This window comes from Panicum virgatum, chromosome 2N, assembly GCF_016808335.1.
Source record: "Panicum virgatum strain AP13 chromosome 2N, P.virgatum_v5, whole genome shotgun sequence".
NCBI lineage: Eukaryota > Viridiplantae > Streptophyta > Magnoliopsida > Poales > Poaceae > Panicum > Panicum virgatum.
The window spans coordinates 23,225,964-23,243,827 of NC_053146.1; the positions used below are offsets into that span (position 1 = coordinate 23,225,964).

Here is a 17,864-nt window from a genome sequence, read left to right on the forward strand (position 1 = left end):
TCCCAGTCCCAAACCTGCACTTCCCATGTAAGAAGCCATAGGCGGGGGAGATTTCCACTGGGGGCAAGCATTCATATGGCAACCGGGAATGTTGCAGATAAAGCAGATTTTGGGCTTCACACAGTTCCCCACAAAGTGTCCAGGTTCTCCATAGTTATAGCATGTCATATTACTATATCTCCCATCAATGATAAAAGGGAAAATTCGATTCGTGCCACCACAACTCCGTGAAATTGGGTGTCACGTTCAAAATCATGCCACTCAATGGCATGGATTTCAACATGAAATCCAACTTCAAGAAATTGTAGTGGCATAGATCAAAATGACCCATGATAAAATGATGATCATCTGGAATCACCTTACCTTGCAGAGCCCTCTCGGGAGGCGACGGTGGCTTGGTGTTGAACTGTTGTCTTGCAGGGCTTTGCTGCTACGCCCGCCTCCCACCCAGATTCGTCTGCGGTCGCTGTTGGAATTGCTTGGGAAGTTTCGACCCTATTGGCATTGTGGGGGAGCGTCAGGCCGAGGATTCTGATGCCCCTGTTGGTCTCGTGGAGGAGGGCGACGATCCGGCTACCAGATCCATCGACCATCCTGCTCAGCCATCTTCTTCTTCTTCAGCACCTCCGCGTATGTAGCTCTCTGATTCGCTGTGCTCCAGATGTTGAAGAAGCTGAACCGAACAGGAGGCCTATCAAAATGACCAGACTTGCTCACCGGGAAGAGATCATGCAGCCCGAAGCTTCGATTCGTCACCAAATCACGTCGGATCCAGAAGAGATTTCCGGTCTGCAGAGTGGGGGAGCAGAACCCCAAACCCTAGGTTCGGGGGCTTTGGGGATCGACCATAGTTGATCGAAAAACTCCTCCACCACCTCTTCGTCATGGAGCGGGTGATCTGGAACCGGACCCAAGCAATCCTGAAACGTGGGATTCCCAACCTCCCTCGATCGAAGAGTGACAAGTGTCAAGCTGCGAGCGGAGGTTAGGGGAGGGGGCGAGCCAACACTGATCCGTGGGGGCAAGCGGAGCTTTCCCTAAGCCCCACCAGCAGCCTCACTCAGCGGAGACGGGGCTGCGAGAGGAGGGGAGCTTGCCATTAACGGCGGCGTCGCCCCCGCCGGAGGGGACGGACGGTTACACAACGAGTCCATATACCTCTCCCCCCTTGAGTCTTCCACGAGATCTAAAACTTTGTAGTTTACGACTTTTTCGTTTGAGCTCAATTGCCTGTATTAAAATGCATTGAAAGGTAGTTAAAGAAACACACTTGCCATCATCAATCCAAGGCTTTAAAATGGAGCTTTCCCATTGGTCCAAACACATGAGCCCGATCATCCCCCTCTCTCTCCCAAGTCAAAGCCGCCGGCCTCCTCCTCCTCCTCCTCTCTCTCTCTCGGCCTCCTCGACGATGGCGATGTGGGCGGCAGCGGTGGCGTCGGGCCCTAGGCCGGCGAGAGCTCCTCCCCGGCCACCTCCCTCCTGGACCCTAAACCTCCACCTCCCTCTCGCAGCTCCTCTTCTCACCCCTCCGCTCAACCCTCACCGGAATAGATCAACCATTGAGGAGGGCGGCGGGGTGGCCCCTCTTCAGCTAACAGGAGCAGAGCGACTCGTGGTCCCTCCCTCTCCTCCACCTGGCTCAGCGCAGTGTGCGCACGACACGGAGCAGAGCAGCTCGCGGTGCGGCAGCGCGCGAGTGGAAGAGGAGCAGCGGCGGCGCGCAGGTGCGACGCGCGTGGGCGAAGCGGCCCGTGGCGTGGCGGCGCGTAAGAGGAAGAGGAGCAGTGGTGGCATGCGGGTGCGACGAGCATGGGCGGAGCAGCCCACGGCGCGTGCGGGCGAGCCAGAGCAGTGAGGCACGGACTAGGGGCCGGCACCGCCGTGCGGAGGCAGAGCGGCGCGGCGTGGATCCGAGCGGCAGGCGGCTCGGCGACGCGGGCCAACGAGGAGGACCAGTAGCGTGGCAGGGCAGCAGTGGCGGCGGGCTAGTGGCGATAGCCGCGGCCGACTGGTGGGCTGACGGATTTTTTTTTGATTTTTTTTATATTTTTCAAAAATATTTGCCGAGTGTCTGTTTCACACATGGCAAACTCTTTGCCGAGTGTCCGAAAAAAGGCACGCAAAGCCTTCTTCGCCGTTAGATTTTTTCTCGTGTCCTGTTTGCCGAGTGCCGCACTTTGGCAAACCCCTTGCCGAGTGCAAAAGGTTCTTTGCCAAGTGTACTAGGCACTCGGCAAAGTAGTCGAGTCCGGTAGTGTCCGCCTCGTGACATTCCATCTCCTCCATCCTTTTCCGGATCTCTTCTTGGTCTTTTTGCGCTTTTCTTCCTGTTGTTCCTCGTGCAACAATCACTGCCACTTTTCGCAGCCCACCTTACTTCGTGTTTAACATGGTCCTTAGCCTGCTGAGACTGCTCGATGCCCAACCACTACACCAATTCATATATAGGCGGTGGAGTTCTTATCCAAATAATGTTAGAAGTCAGTACAAAAACCATAGTGCCAAACCCTAAGAGTGTGTTGTAGTACCTTAAATCGGTCTTTGCCGCAACGTTTGGGTGGGTCATACTCATAGTTCTCACACATGAAGAACCTCATGACGAACTCGTCATCCAAACCTTGGACTCCATGAGCTTGCACAAGGAACTGCAGAAGCACATACGCACCTTGATTCATTGAAGCACAATTGCCTTCACCTTACTCCATGGAATATATGTTGATCATGAGGACGATATGGTGTTGAGCTGTGGTGCTTTTGGTGTGCGGCTGTGTGGTGTGATTAGTGTGTGGTTCTGCGGTATGGTGGCTATGTGGTGCCCTTATTTAGATCCTTTAGGATGGTGCATAGGCTAAGTCCATACATATGAGTTGCATATCAATGGTTGCCGTGCAAACTCCACAGTGCAAGGTCCAATAACGTATGAGCATCATGTATATTCATGTTGGTGCAATATCAATGTATGAAGACTAGGTAGAGAGATATGGACCTAGGTGAGACAAATTACAAATTTATGGACTTAGGACTGGCCTTTCAAAGTTTGTGGACAGTAACATAAATTACAAGTTTATGTATCTATAATTTTAAAGTGGATAAATCTAAGTGACATCCTCTTACACGTTAATGGATCTCGATGTATTTTACTCTTTTTTTTAATAAAAAATCCCCCTAAATAACCACTTCATATCCTATCCCATTCCCTTGTGCTATCCAAACGGCACGGAAAAAACTTTATTTCGTTTTGGCGCGCCGAGCTGCCGAATTCGCGGCCTCCGCGAGCGAGCGTGAGAGAGAGAGAGAGAGAGAGAGAGCCAGCGGCGGCCCTCGTGCTTGTCAGCGGGGAGATGGCAGCAGAGGAGGCGGAGGGCGACCGCGTGATCGAAATCGTGTCGGCGGGGTCGCTCTACCGCCGCGGCGGCGACTGGGAGCGCAAATACTGGAGCTGCTCCAGGGTAAGGCTGCCAACCAGGGCCTAGGGTTTCGTCTTCTCCTTCAATTCCCCTTTGGCTCGCCCAGCTTGTTGCTCGCTCGCCTCTCTCTCACGGCACGCGGATTCCCCCCGCGGGCTCCAGTGTTGAGGCATTACTATCTTAGGCTCCTATTTATTTATTGGGCGTTCGGTGGGGGAGTTGGGCTAGAAATTACTGCGGTTTAGTTTGGGGATTTGAACAGGAACGAAGTCTATTAGGATGTGCATTTGAAACTTTGAGACTATATCGCAGCTCGGCAGCAATTGCAGCTACCAGGCCCTGTTTTTCTTTTTTTAACAATTCAGTACACACTATATGGTACATTGCTTCTGTCAGTGATCTCATTTTTTCTTTTGGTAATTTTATCCATGGTTGCCTAATAAATGATGTGTTATTCATCCAAGGGCAAGGATAGGTACCCTTATCCGGTAGGTTACCATGCAGTCCGCCATTTCTCTGGGATATCGTACGCCATGGAAATCCAACAGGGGCCCAGGGGGCCGATATTCCTGGTGATGAACATTCTGCACCGATTTGGCTTGCCTGTGTATGGAAACAGATGTTAGTCTGATAAGTTCAATTTGCAGGTCACATCCACCGAAGGAGACTCGGCGACAGGGGAGACCCCTGATTTCGCTTGGAAGAACCTCCAGAAGAAGACTGGGGCTAAAGTCAGGAACTGGCAGATAAGAAGGTCCTTCCCTCAGAAGATTGATGGTGCTGAGGCATGTCCTGATTTTTCGCACCTTTAGCTGCTTCACCATTTCACATCGCATCAAAATAGTCAAGGTTCTTCTTGCTTATTTTATTTGTACCAAGATGGCATACTGTGATTGGTTTTGTAATTAAAATAGTTAAGGTTCTAGTTACTGAACATTTTGCACAATATCAAAATATGCATCCCTACATTGTTCTGCTTGTTTTGGGGTTGCTTAGTACCCGGCGGGGGGGGGGGGGGGGGTACCTGATTGATGGTTTATAGTTCATTCTGGTTGTTTACCTCCTTGTGAGTTTGTAAACCTGACTCCTTTTTCCCCAGTGGTACACACGACAGCTAAACATGTATTTACGCAACACCAAAGAAAAGAAAAGGAGGGGGTACCCACACATAATGATGAACATTTTCATTCAAACAATTGAGAACTATGTTTTCCTATGCAGCTTTTTGGGTTCAAAAACGCATCTGTTCAGAGATTGCTTCGTGAGCTCATAGTAGATTCAACTGGAGCAGTTGAACTAAGCCTGCCTCGTGCAGTCGTTTCTGAGGATGCTGTACTGTTAGTTCACAAAGATTCAGCTGATGTTTCTGAAGCTGAAGATCTGCCTGTTTGCTTGGGCCCAGAATGTGGAACTGCTAAAAGAAGTATTGAGCCAAGCCAGTTGGAAAGCTCCGCTAAGAAGGTCCACTACCAAGGCATGTTTACTTCAGTTGATAATTGCAATGTATCTACTCATAGAAATGCAAATGAAGTAAGCTGGGCCCTTCTTTCTTTGCACTCCTCTTCCCCTTGAAGTGTGGTTGGTGCTTGATTACTTACGTGTCGAGCATTAGTTTTGTCAGCCAACTAAAGAAATTACATAACAACTTATCTAGCCTATTGGTAATTATTGTCTAATGTTAGAACATTCTATAATTTAATGGACTTTATTTCACATGTATAGCACTAAATAATTCATGTTGGACAACTTTAGAGTACTTCTGTGTAACTTCAGTAATCAGGAATGTGCTGTAAAAAAATATGTAGTTTTTTTCTGCTGTGTCTGTTTGCTTTGTTCCTATAGGAGTTATGTAGCCTTGCTTACTGAATGCGCCTCTGGCATGTTTTCTTTAATTATTGAATGATAACCTTTTTTGGATAATAGTTGTCACCCCAAAGCCTGAGACTTTCGTGAAAATTAAACAGTATACTTCAATACCGTTAGGTGAGAACATGCACCATGATAGTGCACAAAATGTCTTATTATCACACAAATACAAATAAATCTGCACCACAGTCAGGATGTTAAGGATGTTATCATGCAAGTTTCAAAGGTAGTTGTGACCTTGTTAATCATCCTTATGTGACACTGCTACTTCTGTGTTGAAAGGCCATTGTTTGATGATGATTGTTGTTTTTCAATGTTCAAGCGAGGTCCTGCAGGTAAAGCACTGTTGGAAAATGTATCTGATTCAAGATGCATGCTTCTATCGCTGGAAGAAGTCCCTGGCAATTCAAAATCCACTTCTCTTGATGACAATTTAGGAGAGCCTTCTCCAGTTTCATCTGAACAAGTTGGTTTATCTTCTGGTTCTTATTTGAGCTCTGAAAATACTGATCTAGAATTGGCTGAGAAGGAAGTAGCAAAGTCTATGATGTCTATTTTGCTTCCCCATGCTATTCCCCTTCTCAAGAAAATTAACAAAAAGAAAAAATCCAAGCGTAAAAAGAAAGAAGGGTCTACTGTTTCAGTGAGAACACATTCAGCTCACAATCCATCGGATGATTGCTGCCAAGGTAACTAAATTTAGTTCTCTTGTGGAAATATATCTTTGTTGTTTACTTGTTGCGGATATAGTTTTCATGGAAAATTTGATTAATCATAATTGTTAGATGGTGTTCCTTTCCTTTGATACGGGAAACTTCTATAGCCAAGGAAGCTGCTTGTTCAAAGTCTTATGAGTTACGACATTTGACTGATGATTATTTATTTTCTATGTATGGGAGATATGGTGCTGAACGATTTCTTCTCTTGAACAGGTTTAACTGTACCTACAATTATTGGTGAAGGTATAAGTAAAAATAGATCTGGAACTAGTGACCATGATTGTGATATCGTTAAAAATGGCTCTGCTGATGATGACTGCAAAAATAATGTGTTCACATTAGGCAAGTTGAATGATTTTATTGCAGATAGTTTTGAGGATGATACACAGATTTTGGGCAACAACAAATCCAAATCCATGGATGTTCATCATCATGAGTCTGATGTTGCATGCTCTAGGGGACCTAATGAGAACTCGAAGCTGCTATATGGAAAAACTGAAGGTCATGCTAAACTTTATGAGTGTCAGGTTGGTGTAAATGATGGCACAAATGCACCTGATGTGGTATATGATCATGAAAAGGGTCAATATATTTTGTCTGATTCACTCCTTGCTTGTCTAGAGGAAGAGTTTGGTGGGGAAGATAGTTACCAGCCTGCAAACTACAACCAGTGTAATGGTGATGTTGAAAAAATTCAATTTGAACAGCAATCTAATGACCTTACAAATGGTACAAAAAATGGCTCATCAGTTTCAATAGATGTTTCATACCACAATAAAACTAGCAGTGGATCAATTGATGTTTGCGCACAAGCTTTTGCTAGACAAGGTTCAGCAGTTTCAAGGACTGGAGAGTGTTTAGCAAATGTATTGCCTCCATGTCCTTCTAATACATGTAATGATGCTGAAAAGTGGGGTAAGCATGATGTGAGTTCAACTTCAATAGCCCCACCTGTATATGAGGGAAACTTGGACATGCAGGATGAACAAGATCATACTAAAGTGCCAGCAATTGATCAGACGGAAAATAGGCTTCATGGTACTAGTTGCCATTCTGAAAATGTTGAGTTTGTTGACAAATATGTAGCTTTTGAGACACCAGAAAATGGCAGGCATTCTAAGGATAGGTCACAAGGAGTAAGCACAACTGAACTGTGGCCTGTTGGTGATGGACCTGAAGCAGATAAAGGAAATGTGCTTGGCAAAGTGGAAGAATGTCAGGCTGGATGTAGAAATGGTAATAAGAACACGGTGCCTGTCAGTTTGCAAAGCAATGTTTTTGAACACACACCTCTGAAGGGTGAAAATGATGGTTTTCATCATCAACCGGGTCAGGCCCTTTCTATCACTAATCGTACACATGGGTTACTATCTGAATACACAAAAGCACAATCAAGCAGATCAGGTCATCACTTAGAGCTTGTGGGATGCTACCTGCACCAGATGCCTGTATTGTCTATCATGTTAAACACTAAGAATCATGGCAGCTTATATATTTATGTATTCTGTGGCCTTCTGGAGAGCTGCCAAAGGTTCGTTTATGTTTATACTGTCAGTAAAGACCAGCAAGATGCACCACCGAGTTTTGTTGGCTACACTCCCCTTCTACTTCCTTCCTTGGACGAGTCTTTTACAGGAAATGTAAGAGCTTCCTGTGATAACAATTACCCCCTCCCTCTTGGTGATGCAACATTGCATTAAAATCCTTTATACTTTTTTCTTTTCAGTTTCCGTTCCAAAGATCTGGTTTGCAATTTACACCTGATGGCCAATTTCTGGTCCTCAGCTGCATCAGAATACCTTTTTGCAGGTTGTAGTCTTAATCCCTTAATGACATGCAGGAAAATGTTGGATACACCCCTTAAGCTGGTGCTGATTAAACATGCTTATTGACAGGATGCAGAACATTGATTGCTTGTGCTCGGTGTGCAAGTTGGGCCAATGCGAGGATAATTCTTTGAAAATTGTATCTGTTAACTTGGGTTATGTCTCACTTATAACCAAATTGATGCCTTATGGGACAGTGTCGTGCATTTTGATCTGTGAACCAAATTACATTGTAGCTATTGAAGACAACAGAGATTTGCATATCTGGAAGATGGTCAATGGTTGGAGGTATGTATTTTCTGTAGTATAAGCATCAAATGCGCTCCTTACATCCCAAGTTTTACTCCCTGACGAGTAGGCTATTTTTCTAGTAGTTTTCTAGTTTTCATGTGAAAAGGTTGAAACAAATGATTGTGCTCTGCTATAGAAATCAAATTCTTGTATCAGTCAAGAAATGTATACACCAGAAACTAGATATGCTCGAATATGTCAATTAATCATGTATCCTATACCAAAAAAGTATTTGCATTAAATCAATATTATGGTTTGCTAATGATTTGTGGGGTTTGTCGTTGAAAAATATACTGCCTGCCTCCTACATTCGTTTTTAGTAAGCGTGTTAAACCTCATAAATTTTGACCAATATTTATGAATGCATGCTTAGCTTATAGAATTATATGAATATTTTCGTATTTCAAAACTCTTTTAATACGGCATTGATTTTGTAGCTATTCATGATATTGTTAGAGAAATTATTGGTCAAATTATATCTAGGGGTGGTAACGGATCATGGCCCTTGTGGTCTCTTCGCAATCCAACTTGGCCCTTATATAATTTTAGCTCAAAATTGTATAATATTAGATCCTGTCCCTTTTAGAGCCCGGCCCTTAGATTATCTAGGCTAAATTTTAAGGGTCTTTATCACCCCTAAGTATATCTGTAAAGACTTCTTATCCTACTATGTTGTATGTCTACTAAAAATGAAGGGAAGTAGTATTTACTTCATAGGAATAAAGATTATGTAATATAGTTTATAAGGAATCCTAGTTGAAACATTTGAACTGATAAGGTTGTGAAAGCTTTCGATTTTAAAATAATTGACTAGGAGTTAAGTCTAATAAATTACACCAAACATTAATCCTTTGGAAAACCTTGAGATTTTCTAAGTTCTATACTATAATTACAAAGTCACTTAACATTCCAATTTCCTTTTTCTTATATGTGCTAACAATTAGAGCTCTTTCTGTGGTGCACAAAGCACAATACAAAACTAGAGTGTTAATGATGTCCAAGAAAACTTTTCTACTTCAATTGCCTATTTGTTTGTCTTGTGGATGCCCTAGTATTTCTAATGAGCGCATGTTAAGTATATCCTTTCATATAAAATGTTTTATCAGTATTTCTTTGATGCATTGATCATGCACTATGTCCATCAGTTCATCCAAGATCCAATGATAAACCAGATTCCAACTCCTTAGACTTGATTTAGATATCTGTTACAACTTTATTTCCTTTGTTTTCACAGCGAGATATCTGAGCAGTATGTGATTCCTAGTTTGGGTAATATGGGTCCTTCTATACTGGAGCTTGGAATAATGCCAAAAAGCAGCTCTCTTATTATTGGCCATGATGGTTCAGGCGGCTTTTATTTGTGGTAAGTTCTTGCATCTTAATGTTGTCTCTTCGTGTATTCTGCAGTAGATGTCTTGGTTACTGCTGATGTGGGAATTGTACTATAGTGTGTAGTGTCGTGGTTACTGTTGATGTGGTAGTTTGTTTTCTTGGGGATTAGATTATTTGGTTTGTGTATCTCCCATGCCTCATGCCAGCTATATCCAAATACTTGTCAGATCAGATAAATTATAAGGTGGAGTGAGAATACAAGGATTACCTGGGCCATCTCTCATACAAGATATGTCTTAACCTGTAAAAGGGGCATAGAAGTTTTTCAAATTAGTGTTAAAGCATAAAGACCTATCTTAAGTGCATTTTTTTTGGTGTCTTGCAATAGAACAATCCACCTTTGGGAGCTTTTGACATGAAGTTACCCAATTACCCACCATGACATCCACCTCTGATGGCAGACATCGCCCATAGAACTTGGTTTATTTTGGGTGCATGAGCTCGCACACATTTTTGGGTTGTGGGTTGTTGGAGGCAGGGGTCTGAGGCATACATCAGCCTTTTCTATGGCATATACATCAACTCATGTGAGCTTTGTAGAGAAGTAGGGAACAGAGCTAGTGTTTCGTCTGCAGGTTGGCCTACTCAGTTTCATAACAGAGACAACCTGCATCAGGATCTTCTCCCTCTCCCACAAAGAACATTGTCATTTTGTCAGCCAGTTCTTGATCAGTGTTTCTTTTGATGTTATGTGTTGCTTGTGTTGGATCTCAATTTTTATGAAAGTGCTTGGTGAAGAAATGTGGAAGTTGAGTAGAAGAGATTTGCTGCAATTGTGAGTCAGGGGAGCAAGTTTGGAGTACTCCGGCTTTGTCAAACTGTTATCTTATCATTTAGAATGATGGAAAATAGTTTCAACTGGATGAGCAAGAAAATGCTGACACCGAAAGTTGATTGACAACAGCAATTTTATATTTAATTTGATTGAAATTATGCATTTTCATACTCCAAGATGCTAATAGGCTAAAATATTCAGAGTTCAGTCCATTTTCGTTGCAGTATGTAAACTGTTTTGAATCCAGTTATATTATGTATTTGTGTCTGAATCAACAAAAAAGTAAATGGTATGCTGCAAACTTTATACCTTTAGCACTCCCGTTAGCAACGAACCTAGGCTTTATCATTCTTTAAGACATGGGTTGGTCGATAAGAAATAAATTGCCAAATGGGAACCAAAGTACCAAAGGATGATTTCAAACTTTTCTAGAAGGCCTACCATGTTGAAAGGTTGATACAACAGTAAAAGTCTAAAATCCTTACACTAATAGGAACTAGCAATAGATCAGAACATACTATGCATGTGGGTCCAGCAGTGATGTTATCTTTGAATTACTTAACTACATGCATATATCGTAATTTGTTAGCATGTTAGTTATGTATTTCTAGGATTCATTGTTTAATAACAATAATTGTTAGTGGCAATGTTGTCCAATGCACTAACAATTCGTATTGCATAACAAAGAGATTGCTTGTCTGCTCTTCTTTATTTGTGTTAACAAGCTTTACATCATAACAAATGTGACCATGCATACATGTGTGAATGTTAACAATAGACCTGTGCTTTATAAATTTCAGCTTTTCTTTAAATACTGTTCTTTTTTATGATCTACTGCCTTCAAATCTTCTTTTAACAGACATGATTTTACAAAAATAAATAATTTTCTTAGGGACATCTGCATGCGCACACTATTGGCAACTTTTGCAGCTCCTGGAAACATTGTCTTCCAGATTCTGCCAGTAGGCTTTTGTAGTTTGCAGGATATTATTCATGCTCCAGTTGATGACATAGATAAGAAGCTACGAGAGATAGGGATCAGTGACATGTCCAGACAAATTGACCAGGATCACTTTATGATGCCACCAAGAGATGATATAGGAGTTTGGTTACTGATTTCTTCTGCTTCAATAGCTGAGTATCAATATGATCTTCGAAACAAGGAACACAATCCGCGATGGAGGCTAGCTCTGCTAGCAAAGAAGAGAGTTGTAATGGGAAATATTTTGGATACAAGGTATGCTCACTTCTCCATACACTGTTATGCCACATGTTGATTTTTTCAGACGAAATATCACATACTGACAGTTGCTCTAATATTTGTTAATGGCTTTGATTAAGTATCATCATTTTATGTTTATGACAACTGTTTAAATTACTGCTGGCGATGTTTATTGATTAATGCTTGTTTCCACAAGTTGAAAAAAATCTAGCTACCACACCTAATTTTGCATGATGCTGCTACAGAGCAAGGAGCAGAATAGAAGATGACAATAAATTTTTTTATCAAATTTTCCAAAAGTACCATATGTTGCCATAAGTATCAAGAAGTATAGATTTAGAATTGCATGTCACAATAAGTATATATATTTTAGCAAAAGAGATTATCAAGAAATTCAATCCAGCCACACTGAATCGGATTTTAAAAGGTTTCGGTAGGTTTTCTCAACATGAACCTTACTCCGACTCCTTGCATAACACGTCGCAATGTTCAAGCATATCAGGGCCTGGCCAGCTGGTCAGGCACCATGATGGACACTCTGATTCTTCAGTCATTTTGTGCTAGTGTTATGAGCGGCAGCCATGTGTGGTATTGTTACGTTTGTTGTTGTAGTGCACAATAGATTTTAGTGGTTAGCCTAGAGATAAGCCTTTATTGCTAATGTTTTTCTTAGCTTGCTTAGATATCAAGTTAGTTTCAGGCTTGTTACAGCTAGTGTTTAAAGGCAACATGGCGAGCTGGGTACGCCTAGACACCTAGGCGGCGCCTAGGTGACAGGGCATGGCTATTGCCCAAGGCAAGTTGGGTCCGTTGGACGCTAGGCGACACCTTTAGCACTATGCAGCTAAGTCCTGTTAGCTAGAGATAAGGTTTACTAGCTCAAGTTGTTAAGGAGATTGTCAAGCAATGAATAATCAAAGTAAAGCCCACCTGCAGTATCCCATCTCCTCGGCTATTCCACCTCCAAGTTGCTGCAATCTGACTTCCCGGACAGATGTTTACTGTCTAGAAACCAATACATATTAACTCGTCTACCACTTCATTGTCCCTGCTGGCTATCCTCGACTGACTGTTCCATCTTCGTGGAGACTGAAAATGGTAAATGCCATGCAGGGCTATCATCAGCATAGTAATATAGCATGCAATTCTGAAAACCAAATTAACATCTAGATTTTAATGCGAGCTACTGGATGAAGGTATCGACTAGTTTGCTACTTTGCTCGCTTAAAGCTCCACATCAAGAAAGGTAAAGGGTTGAAGTATAAGAGCAAATTTTTTGAATCAGATTCTGGGTTTTATTTCGGCGCGATAATACCCGTTCTCAGTTTCTCAGTTGAATGTTCATCAGTTTGTCCATTAATATACATTTTTCTTTTCAGAATTACTGCTTTAGATGCCTCCGGTAACTATGGATTTGCTGGAACAAATGGTGGCCTGCTGTATTTGTGGGAATTGTCTTCTGGGAGAAAACTGATTGGTGTACAGTGTTTCAACCGTAAGTGACATAGAACCATGTCTTGATGTCTAGAAGAATGTAGAATGTTGGAATGTCAAAACATGATTTATTCTTACAAATGGGTAGGGCAATGAGAATCCATTTTTCATTCTAATCTTGAGTGATCACATTCGTAACAAAATAACTTGTAGCATTATTTTTATGTACAAGGGTGAGAGCCCTACTCTTGAGATAGATGACTCTTTTGACGATACCAACAGACGTTTTGTGAGGAGAATTCAGGAGGTAGAGATCGGGGAGGCTTTGAAGAGGATGAAGGGAGGTAAAGCGATGGGCCCTGATGGTATTCCCATTGAGGTGTGGAGATGCCTAGGAGATAGAGCAATAGTATGGTTAACTAAGCTTTTTAATTTCATTTTTCGGTCAAACAAGATGCCGGAAGAATGGAGGAGAAGTATATTAGTACTTATCTTCAAAAACAAGGGCGATGTTCAAAGTTGTACTAACTACCGTGGGATTAAGCTGATGAGCCATATGATGAAGCTTTGGGAGAGGGTTATCGAGCATCGCCTAAGAAGAGTGACAAGTGTGACCCAAAACCAATTTGGGTTCATGCCTGGAAGGTCAATCATGGAGGCGATTTTCTTAATACGACAATTGATGGAGAGATATAGGGAGCAGAAGAAGAATTTGCACATGGTCTTCATTGACCTTGAGAAGGCATATGACAAAGTACCGAGAAATGTCATGTGGTGGGCTTTGGAGAAGCACAAAGTCCCAACTAAGTATATTACCCTCATTAAGGATATGTACAAGGCTGCGACGACGTTTGTCCGGACATGTGATGGCAACACCACTGACTTTCCTATTAACATAGGCCTACACCAGGGGTCAGCATTGAGTCCTTATTTATTTGTTTTAGTGATGTATGAGGTCACAAGGGATATACAAGGTGAGATCCCTTGGTGTATGCTCTTTGCTGATGATGTGGTGCTAGTTGACGAGAGTAGGGCAGGGGTTAATAGGAAGTTAGAGTTGTGGAGACGCACGTTAGAGTCGAAAGGGTTCAGACTTAGTAGGACCAAGACCGAGTACATGATGTGCGATTTCAGCGCGACTAGGCATGAGGGGGGAGACGTTAGTCTAGATGGGCAAGTGGTGGTCTAGAAGGATATTTTTCGGTATTTAGGATCGGTGCTATAAAAGGATGACGACATTGATGAAGATGTTAGGCATAGAATTTCAGCTGGCTGGTTGAAATGGCGGCAAGCTTCTGGCATCTTTTGTGACAAGAGGGTACCACAAAAGCTAAAAGGCAAATTCTATAGGACAACAATTCGTCCGGCGATGTTATACGGTGCTGAATGTTGGCCTACAAAAAGCGACATGTCCAGCAATTGAGTGTAGCAGAGATGCGGATGTTGCGGTGGTTTTGCGGGCACACAAGGAGGGATAGAGTCTGGAACGAAGTTATTCGGGATAGGGTCGGGGTGGCACCAATTGAGGAGAAACTTATCCAGCATCGGCTGAGATGGTTTGGACATGTCCAACGAAGGCCTCCTGAGGCGCTGGTGCGTAATGGGGTTCTTGAGCGGGTCGATAATGTAAAGAGGGGTAGAGGTAGACCTAAACTGACGTGGGATGAGTCGGTTAAGAGAGACTTAAGGATTGGAATATCTCTAAAGAGATAGCTTTGGATAGGAGCGCTTGGAGACTAGCTATCAATGTGCCTGAACTTTGAACTTATTTCTTTCGGGTTTTATCTCTAGCCTACCCTAACTTGCTTGGGAAAAAAAACTATGTTGTTGTTGTTGTCCTAAATACTTGTAGGAACTTAGTAGGTTTGGAGGCCGTGGCTAAGCTAACTCATGCTCAATTTTCCCTGTGGCCTTACTACTGTGTGCCCAACAATGTTAACCAATAACCATAGTTGTTCCTGTTACAATCAGTTTTGGTGTGAATTATCTGTTTTATATCATAATGTTTTCTTTGGATGGGCTAAACCTTAAACTTAGCAATAGCTGATTAGCCAGCTGACTTTAGTTGGCTAAAATTATCAGTCCTGTGTCCTGTCTGGATCCTTGTGTTAAAATAAAGCTTTGTACAGGGAAAAGTTCATTTTGGCACCATAAAACGGGAGGGATGAGGATGGATAAGGTTAGGTGGGGGTATTTTTGTCTTTTGTATATATGGTTGCATCCAGTAGTCCACTTTAGCTGCTCTGGCTAAGTTTAGCCCTGCATTAGCCCTCCCATTTGGATCCCTCGTGGCCAACTTTATCCCGTTCAGCTAAATTTTAGCTGCTAAAGTTTAGCCCATGAGATCCAAACGTGAAGTCTGTTTGGTAAATAAACCAGTCGTAGTTCTATTCAAATGTAACGATTGTTCACTAATCTCCAAGTTGTGTAATCAGGTGGACCAGTCTCCTGTGTTGCTGTTGATGCCAAATCAGGTACGGTGGCAGTGACTGACGGTGGGTGCCAGGTATTACTTTACACTCAGGACAAGATACTAACTGATGCCGGGGCAGATGAGCACATGTTTAGGATGGACAAAGTAACCGTTGCGGCGAGCTAACAGAAGTTTTGCTATGTGTATATGTATAGCTTACATTTTGCTGTGTGTACAAGGTTTTGGTTTGTCCTGTACTTGTTCTGATCTCCGGACTCTGCACTACAGCAAGTGTAGTCTGTTGTAAGTTGCCCCCACCTACTTGACATGTTAGTTAAAGTTACAGATCTTGCAGATGTCAATGTTAGCAAGCATGCATGCTCTTTGAAGTTGCAAGGGCCATGAACCATGACTAAAAAGTTGCTAGACTTTAAAGCAAGTAAAAATATGAGAAATTATTGTATATAGTGGAGAGGCGACATCATATTGCAACAAAAATGCACGCATAGTTATTTTTCCTTACATTGTTCACTTATGGTACTTTGTTTCTTGTCATCCTTCTTGGTGTTATTTCGATTCCAGATACTCTTCTTCCTTATCTAACATCTTTATATATGAATTTGTGCTCATGTATACTTGGTTCATTTGTGCTTTATTATAAACTTTTTATATGTATGCTATATATATATATATATATATATATATATATATATATATATATATATACATACATATATATACATAGACAAGTGTGCATGGAGGCCCTCCGTTTATACATGCCCTAGGGCCTTGCAAACACCGACCCAATAACCACGAAAACTACACTTTGAGGCATCCCACCATGTGCCTTTGTGATAAACCTCAGTAACCTACGCCGAGGAAAATTAAACGTTGAGCGGTTGAGCCTGGTTTGAACTAATTCTTTCTCTGCCATGAACGTAGTTGGGGTGGCCGCAGCAGTTGCAGTTGTATGTCTAGCAGTCAGGGAGGTTATTTTATAGGGGTGTCAATTGGTGACCCTTAGGTGTCCTCTAACCCTCAGAATTTTGTACTACTCTAAAATAAGATTTCATTTTGGAGAAGTAGTACAAAATTTTGAACTAAAGAGGGTTGGAGGGGCACCTAAGCACCCTTACTATTTCATGTGTGAAAAAATTCCATCATGTTTCCTTCCATTTCGGCGAAACAGAAAGAATATATCATCATAATATTGGTAATTTGGTATCTAGGCATGCTTCTTTTGACTTAGTCACTTAGATGCGAAACGTTCTGCATGTCAACTAAATGTGTATGTGCTGATGGTTTTAAAGATACTTTTTTTTCCATCACCGCTGATGTCAGTCATAAGAGAAATGTCAATATGAAGACTATATAAAATAAAATACCGTTTAAACTAAATGAATATCCTGTGTCAAACTAAAGAAAATAAGGATAGCTTTTTTCCATCAGCACTGATGCCACTGTCATAAAAGAAATGTCAATATGATGACTATATAAATACCATTTAGACTAAATGAACATCCTGTGTCAACCTAAATAAAATAAGGACTACGTATTTATAGCATAGATATGAGGAACACACCACTGCTCTGCAACTGATTGTTTCATTTACTTGCAACAGCCGAAACATGGAAATAGATAATGGGAAATAAATATCTGGGAACAAAACACCCGTACAACACATAGTGAAAAAATGGGGGGCTCCCATTTTTGAGCCAGCCTAATGAAGTCAAATGCGATTTCTTCCAGTAAAGAATGTTTATTTTTAAATAATAGCGGATCTAAAGTAAGATTCTAGAATGGTAAATGGTTAGCCATTCCAACCGACCAACCAATCCAACCAACCAAAAGGGGTCAGATAGTGATTTGAGAATCTTTTTAGGATATCTGGTCATTTTTCTCGAATATCGGATATGAATTCGGATACAAGAATGTAATATCCCTTAGATATTAGATTTTCGCTCGGATATCCGAATAGTTAGGACCGATACTAGATTCAGATAATTGTATTATACCAAATATATACATTAATAAAAAATAAAATTTAATATCTCAAAAATTTATAACTAATTCATTTAAAATTAGGAAAATATAAAATTAGCATCAATTTTTAATTTAGTTAATTAAACACAAATTTATTTTGAATATAGCCTCCTTAACAGACAAATCTATGTAATAAGGTAGAAATGTCACTGTTTGTTAATTTGTTTTCTTAAGCATAATCTAGTTAAAATTTGAACTTGTAGAGTGTTCGATTGTTATAACACATGTGATATGAATAAATGTTGCTTTTACTCGATATTCAAAGAAATATCCATGTTCGATAGTAACCAGGATAGCTCCATATTGATCTACATCTATTTGTATTCGTAACCGAAGCAATCCTGCATTCATTTTGTATCCGAGTCTATCCGTGTTCAATTCCAAATTTGTTGGAAAATGTGAAAAGAAATACAATATCGATATATATCTGTATCCGATCCGTTTATATCCCTGCTTAGTTTATACAACATTGC

The 17,864-nt window shown here is 41.5% G+C and overlaps 1 protein-coding gene across 4 annotated transcripts; it reads left to right on the plus strand.

The window, feature by feature from the left end:
• The first annotated feature begins 3,216 nt into the window (after window positions 1–3,216).
• LOC120660083 lies at window positions 3,217–15,870 on the plus strand. 4 transcript variants are annotated; one of them, XM_039938427.1, is made up of 12 exons: window positions 3,217–3,452; window positions 3,875–3,982; window positions 4,058–4,195; window positions 4,632–4,884; window positions 5,612–5,965; window positions 6,209–7,635; window positions 7,722–7,804; window positions 7,891–8,109; window positions 9,347–9,475; window positions 11,172–11,516; window positions 12,881–12,996; window positions 15,371–15,870. In XM_039938427.1, the coding sequence occupies exons 1-12, from the start codon at window positions 3,345–3,347 to the stop codon at window positions 15,532–15,534; spliced, it is 3,444 nt and encodes a 1,147-aa protein (XP_039794361.1). In that variant the 5' UTR covers window positions 3,217–3,344; the 3' UTR covers window positions 15,535–15,870. The 4 variants fall into 4 exon arrangements, with proteins under 4 accessions (XP_039794361.1, XP_039794363.1, XP_039794360.1 ...); XM_039938429.1 differs by having other exon boundaries at window positions 4,632–4,871; window positions 5,599–5,965; XM_039938426.1 differs by having other exon boundaries at window positions 3,219–3,452; window positions 4,632–4,940; window positions 5,599–5,965.
• The last annotated feature ends 1,994 nt before the right edge of the window (window positions 15,871–17,864 follow it).

What these genes read in the sequence shown, in the direction of transcription:
- LOC120660083 (XM_039938426.1), top strand. Translation starts at nt 3,345, where the DNA reads ATGGCAGCAGAGGAGGCGGAGGGCGACCGCGTGATCGAAATCGTGTCG. An exon ending in ATCGGATGATTGCTGCCAAG is followed by an intron (nt 5,966 to 6,208) that starts GTAACTAAATTT and finishes TCTCTTGAACAG; the next exon opens with GTTTAACTGTACCTACAATT. An exon ending in AAGATGGTCAATGGTTGGAG is followed by an intron (nt 8,110 to 9,346) that starts GTATGTATTTTC and finishes TTGTTTTCACAG; the next exon opens with CGAGATATCTGAGCAGTATG.